Raw genomic sequence first — 6,800 nt, forward strand, 5'->3', positions numbered from 1 at the left:
CTTTGGCCGTAGCTAGACCTAAGGTTTATCCCAGGATCATCCCAGGTTCATCCCTGCCTGAGTGCTGGATTCCCTGTGTGGCACTTATTTGACCCCAGGATAATCCTGGGATAAACCTTAGGTCTAGCTACAGCCTTTGTCTTTAATGTTATATATTGTGTCTCCTGTGAAAGGAAGAAAAAGAACCACGACTCTATTGTAAGAGTGGTTTATAAATGGGAGTACAAATACTCCTGTTCAGGATTCCAGCCATCCAATCATCTTAACAAGTGTGTGACCAATAACAATCTGTCTGTTATACGACTACTACTACCACCACTTCCCGTTTTTCTTTACCGGCTAACATTCATTTAAAAATGGTCAATACCCATTGGGATATTTTGTTGATTGGGGGTTGGGGGTTGTCCCGGTAGGTTTTATATTTATGTTTTGTTTTTGCTGCTTTTACTTCTGCAAGCCTTGAGTTGCTTCTGGACGTGAGAATACTGCTCATGGAGAAAGGATGCTTCCGGACTAATGGATCCTAATGCTATGAATCAAAAGACCTTTCGCCTTCCTTAATGGACTTTCTGCAATAAGAAAAAGGAAGAAGAAAGAAGTGTAAGGAACAATGGGAAAATCCAGGAGGGTTACAAATGGAAGACATGAACCTCTGGATTAACAATAAAAGCCTCATCTGGAAACACCCACAACTCACTCTACATTTTTTGTGTCTGTGCCATCTGATCAAGTTTCTCTTGCCTTGATAGCATGTTCCACTTACTTCCAAATTAGTGTTTAAAGCATTACAGATCTAATTAGTATATTTAAATAAGCAAGCTTATATTTAGATTAATGTAGTTAATGTGTATCAATCAGAATGGCAATTGAATTGCTCCATGCACACATGGGGCATTTTTTACATAAAAGTATGTGCAATTCACTTGATGGCTGAATGTATGATGTGAGTTCACTGAAACATATGTTTAGATAGAAAACAAATAAAGACTCTATGATATGGCAAAATATATACTTCATGTGATGTGACGCTGTTCATATGTCTTCATCATTGGATCCAGTCATCACTATGTGATGAGCAGGCAAGAATGAACTATAATACATTACTTGCGTCTTTAAATACATTGTTGAAGTACAAGCAGAAGGAACAGGACATTCATTAATTTTATTTCGGTAAGCCCTATCCCATTATGTTTCCTACACTGGAGTATCAGTGGGCTCATCTACACCAAGCAGGATATTCCACTATGAAAGCGGTATGAAAGCAGTATATAAAAGGCAGGAGCCACACTAGCAGTCAGTGTCTTGGTGAATTATAGGCAATGCAGCATTTTCCTCTAATTTTCTTTATCACTCTGTGTGTGTGTGTGTGTGTGTGTGTGAGAGAGAGAGAGTGAGTGCGCGCGTGCGCACGCGCATCTTGAGGAATCAACTTCTGTTCCTGAAGTTGATTCCTTCAGGTGAGATCCTTTCATTGGGTCAGATGCATGCTTAAATCATATTTAGAGTAGACTTGTAGAAATCAATAGGACTTAAGTTAGCTACAACTGTATCATATTTTCTGCAACTGTGTTCATACAGAAGATAACACTGTACTACTCAAATACACTGAAATTGTGTGGGACCTTTGGTGTGATTCTCTATGTGAAGTAGGTTGACCATGTGTCCTGTTTTTAAAAGGACAGTCCTTGATTTGAAGGGCTGACAGAGGACAGTCCACTGAGAAAAATACTTGTGTGGGGATAGAATACACAGATGAAAAAGTAAATTATGAAATTCCTCCAAGAATCACTATTTATTTTTCCAAAATTTTACCTTTCCTATAAATGTTACCCCATGTTGAATAGAATGTCTCTTCTAGCTGCATCAGATCATTATTGAAGGGTCCATGTGTCCATCCATGAATTCTCGTTCTTCATTTGAGGCTTGCTTCTGTGTGTGCAGCTAATATAAACTGGAAATAAAATGTTGCTTCCAAGGAAAGGAGGTTTATGAATGTTTGATCTCCCTTCTTAAAGATCGTCTTTCTCCTTGGAGATTGTCTCCCAAAAGTCTATTACAAATGATTAAAAAAATGAGATCCACCACACCATCCCCAAACTACTTGTGTTTTTCTAGCAACCCTACTGAGATAATTAGCACACTTCTGCAGCACTTGAATACATGAAAAACACTATAGTAAGAGGAGTAAAAGTAATGCTTCCTGACAGTTTTTCTCCTTGATTAAGACCAGTGTAAGGTCTGGATTTGGAAGGGGGCACTTTGGAAAAGATGCCTTCAGTGGGCCACCCTCCCTGGGTGGTCCCTCATTGCCATTGGCACCACTCCCCATTCACTATCTTTTTCCTCCTAGGCCCACTGCACAATCCCCCAAAATATAGGTTGGGTAGATCTTCTCTTTCATATCAGACAGCCCAGTATTTGCAGAGCTGCCTCACATGACACCCTCTTTCCTTGTTTATCTGGTAACATTCCAAGAAACTGGGGACTCATGGAAGGAAGTTCCATTGTGGCTCAGGAGTGCTGTTGGTGGTCATTTTTAAATTTTAGTTCAACTTTAGACATCCAAAGTTGGATGCCAGTTCCAGGAGACTCAACCCTCCTTATGAAGGAGAAGTGTTGAATGCAGTTCTAGGCTCTGTGTGGAAAAAGGCAAGGGCAGTCATCCTGCAATCAAAAAGTTTCTCTCTCTCTCTTTCACTCTTTCAAGTCTGGCTTGCAAGTAACAATAAGCTGACATATGGGAATTTCCCCATTGAGCTTTTTGTTGCAGTGGAAGCTGCCATTTTGAATATTCAACCACAGTAGGAGCATGCTGTAGCTTGCTGTTACATGCAAAACCAGTGAGTGTGGGTTCCTGGGGTGTTTATTAAGCTAATGTGTGTAATCTGAGTGACACCCCACCCCATGCCCTGTTCCACTGCAGACCTCCTGCCTGAGCAGCTGTGCTGTTTCACCCATTGACAACATTGCAGCAGCCTAATATCCCAATTTATTTATTTATTATTTATTTCATTTTTATACTGCCACAATGCCAAACAGATGACACAATGACCCACCATAACCCATAATTCCCTACTCTGAAGACTGATTTATCAGAGTGGGTTATTTCAGGACACGATGTAACCCACTATGGCTTAAATAGCTCACTATGGCTTATTTAACCCATCAAGGGTTATTTTATCATCCAAACCAAGGCCATAGCTAGACCTAAGGTTTATCCCTGGATCGTCCAGGGGTCAAACCTGTTCATGCAGGTGACACACAGGGGATCCAGTGCTCAGGCAGGGGCGAACCCTGGATGATCCCAGGATAAACCTTAGGTCTAGCTGTGGCCCAAGTCTCTTTTTCTGGTCTGTGTTTGTATTGCATATGTCATTCATGAATCTGTTCTATTCTGTGACTGAATTAACCTCTAGTCCAAAAAAGAAATAAAAAATACAGTATGAAAAGAAAATGTATATTTAAATGTGTTCTATAATATATGGTTTTGGGTGTATTTTTCTTGCAAAACATGGATTTCTAAAACCATCCCTAAACTTGTTTTATCCTAAAATACAATGAAAGATGGGGTATCCTGACAGTTGGCCTGCATAGTCCACATAGTAGGGACAATGATCACTGCAACAAAATTGAAAAGTTATTACTACTTTCCTATTGATAATAGGCAGTAATAATAGTAGTAGTAGTAATTTTACTACTTGAAGGCCACCGCAACGTATACGTAAACAAGAAAAGAAAAGAAAAGAAAAGAAAAGAATACAACCACATATTTATGTATCCAACAGAAACATCCCCACTAAGCCATTTGGGGTTTGGTGCATATTTTCCTTGCTGACTATTATGCCTCCCCTGACTCCTCATCATCAGAGGATGAAGGGGAAAGGCAAGCTCCAGCAGATTCTGGGGAAGGGACTAGAAGCATGGTAGGACAAGACCCCCTACTTTCAGGGGGCAGGCAAGACCCAGCTGAAGCCACTTTAACAAAGTATGATAGGGATGAAGGGGATCACCAGGCTCCTCCAAACCCAACTCATGGTAGGCTAACGACAGTGCGGGATCAGAGACGGCAGGCTGCCAGAGCTCAAAAGCTACAGGGTTCCTTGCCAGCCCCTGGTGTCAGATTGTGAAGAGTTAAAAGGCTCTGAGCAGGCCATGGAAGATGCTGGAAATTAAGTGCAACCCATTCATGTCTTTGGATTCCCTGATAAATCTAGGGTTAGGGTTAGGGTTAGGGTTAGGGACTTGGACTGCATTATTCAACTCTGCCAGCATTCCCAGCAATGGAGTAATTCCAGCTGCAGTTTTCCTGGCTTGGCCTCCCAGATGAAAAGTCTTTGATGGGCTGGGATATGACCAAATCTCTTCTCTAAAAAGAAAAGAAGGCCTACATACTGTACCTGTATTTCCCACACATACCTCCCATGCAAATATGACCAAATTAAGCCCCCAAATAAATAATTCCCTCACCCAACATCTGTGCAGAGTAGGTGAGAAAACATCTCCCCTGACCTAATCTGGCAGCAGCCTTATATATTTATCTACCATGTAGATGCAGGCACTGTCCCACCATGCACCATCCACAACCTTGTTCCCTCTCTGAGGCAGGCAAGCATGGGGGATGTCCATGTTTATCAAGCAAGGTTAATAACAGCAGGAACAATCATTTACATGAAGAAGAGCATATAAGCCAACTCTTACACAACATGTCTAAACATTTGTGGAAAATGTTAAGGTTTAGAGTACAGCCCCAAATCTTAACATTTTCCACAAAGCGGTCTTGATCTCTTTGATTCTCAGGCTATAGATGAATAGATTCAGCATGGGAGGAATTATGGCATTTATCACAGCAAAGCCCATATCCAGATTAGGAGAAGTATCTGTGGGAGATCTTGCATAGGCAAAGGCTTCCACTGAATAGAAACAAAGAGACAACCATGAGGTGGGGAAGACAAGGGGAGAGGGCTTTTTTCTTACCATGTGCAGAGGGCATTCTGGGCACCATCTATCTAAATAGATCCTTATTCATGCCAATTTTGAAGTAAATCAGATCATCCCCTGACTTTTAGGAATTTTTAAAACTTCCACCCCATTTACAAAACTGCATTCATCTCCATGATTTTTTAAGATACACACATGTAACTGTGCACCATGATAGCTTCCACATAGGACCTTCAGCAAGGCCAATTTGAAGGATATTGGATCATGCCCTGATTTTTAGTGATTTTTTTTAATGATTTAACACTCAACCATTCCCCCGATTTACAAAACTGCATTCATGTCCTGGGGTCATCCCTGTTCATGTAAATAACACACAGGATATCCCGGGAGCAGACAGGGACGACCCCAGGATGATCCTGGGATAAACTTTAGGTCTAGCTAAGGCCTAAGTGTAGGAACAACAATTTAACCCAGAAAACCATATAATATAATGGTAACGAAACAATTCCAAATAATTTTTTAGAGTGAAGGCCCGAATCTTAACATTTTCCACAATGCAGTCTTGATCTCCTTATTTCTCATGCTATAGATGAATGGATTCAGCATGGGAGGAATTATGACATACACCACAGCAAAACCTATATCTAGGTCAGAAGAATCATCAGTGGGAAGTCTTACATAGGCAAAGATTCCAGTGAACACAAACACAGAGACAACTGTGAGATGGGGAAGACAAGTGGAGAGGGCTTTTTTCTGACCATGTGCAGAGGAGATCCTTCGCACCGCAACAAAGATCTGCATGTATGTTATTATTATGAAGATAAAGCATCCTACTGCGATGCTACAGCTTAGCACAAGGAGCCCAACTTCCACAAGGTAACCATCAGAGCAGGAGAGCTTTAGTAACTGTGGTATTTCACAGAAGAACTGATGGACAATATTAGAACAGAAAATGTTTGCAAAGGTGCAACAAGTGTGTAACATGGCATTAAAAAGACTAAAGATCCACCCAATGGCTGCCATCTGAAGGCAGGCTCCTTTGTGCATGATTCTCTCATAGTGGAGAGGGTTGCAGATCGCAACATTGCGATCATGTGCCATTATAGTTAGGAGGGTAAAATCTGTTGTTGCAAAGAAGAAATAAAAGAAAACTTGTGCAACACATCCAGGATAAGAAATTGACCTGCTATTCATGAGGGACATAGACATGGATTTGGGTACCATGACTGAAATTGTGCCGATGTCCAACATAGCCAAATTCATTAGGAAGAAGTACATGGGGGTGTGCAGGTGGTGATCAAGAACTACTGCAATGATGATGAAAAGATTCCCTGCAATTGCCAGTAGGTACAATACTAGGAACACAAAGAAGTGTAAGATCTGTAGTTCTCGGACGTCTGAGAATTCCAGCAGCAGAAATGTGAATATGGAAGAATTATTTCTCATTTTGTCTTCATGACTTGCCTGCTACCTGTGGAAGAAAGAAGGCAGGAACTGGTAATCGACTAATATTGATTACCAAGTTAATTTACACAAGATTCCTCCAATTTGCCAATTATATCTACCAACTGTTTCTGTGCTAAAGCAGGGCTCGTTCTTGGCTCTGTTAACTTGGAACCCCCCAACCTAGAATCTTTTCCAAACATATGCCAAAGTTTTGTGCTAGTTTTGTGCTGTTTTGTGCCGCAAACTCCAAGTTTTGTGCCGCCACCAACAGCTGTGTATTGATACTTCGAGCGGGGGTTCGTAGTTAACACACCAAAAAATGAACTTTGTCATAGAACCTCCAAATGGTGCCAAGGTTTTGTGCTAGATTTGTGCCATTTTGTGCCACAAACCCTGAGTTTTGTGCCACCCCAGGA

The 6,800-nt window shown here is 41.2% G+C and overlaps 1 protein-coding gene across 1 annotated transcript; it reads right to left on the bottom strand.

Annotated features, from left to right (window-relative positions):
- Positions 1-5,457: 5,457 nt before the first annotated feature.
- LOC134405462 (olfactory receptor 14A16-like) lies at positions 5,458-6,384 on the bottom strand. Its single transcript, XM_063136705.1, has one exon. The coding sequence runs from the start codon at positions 6,382-6,384 to the stop codon at positions 5,458-5,460; it is 927 nt and encodes a 308-aa protein (XP_062992775.1).
- Positions 6,385-6,800: the final 416 nt, after the last annotated feature.

The sequence above is a fragment of the Elgaria multicarinata genome, chromosome 11 (assembly GCF_023053635.1).
Source record: "Elgaria multicarinata webbii isolate HBS135686 ecotype San Diego chromosome 11, rElgMul1.1.pri, whole genome shotgun sequence".
NCBI lineage: Eukaryota > Metazoa > Chordata > Lepidosauria > Squamata > Anguidae > Elgaria > Elgaria multicarinata.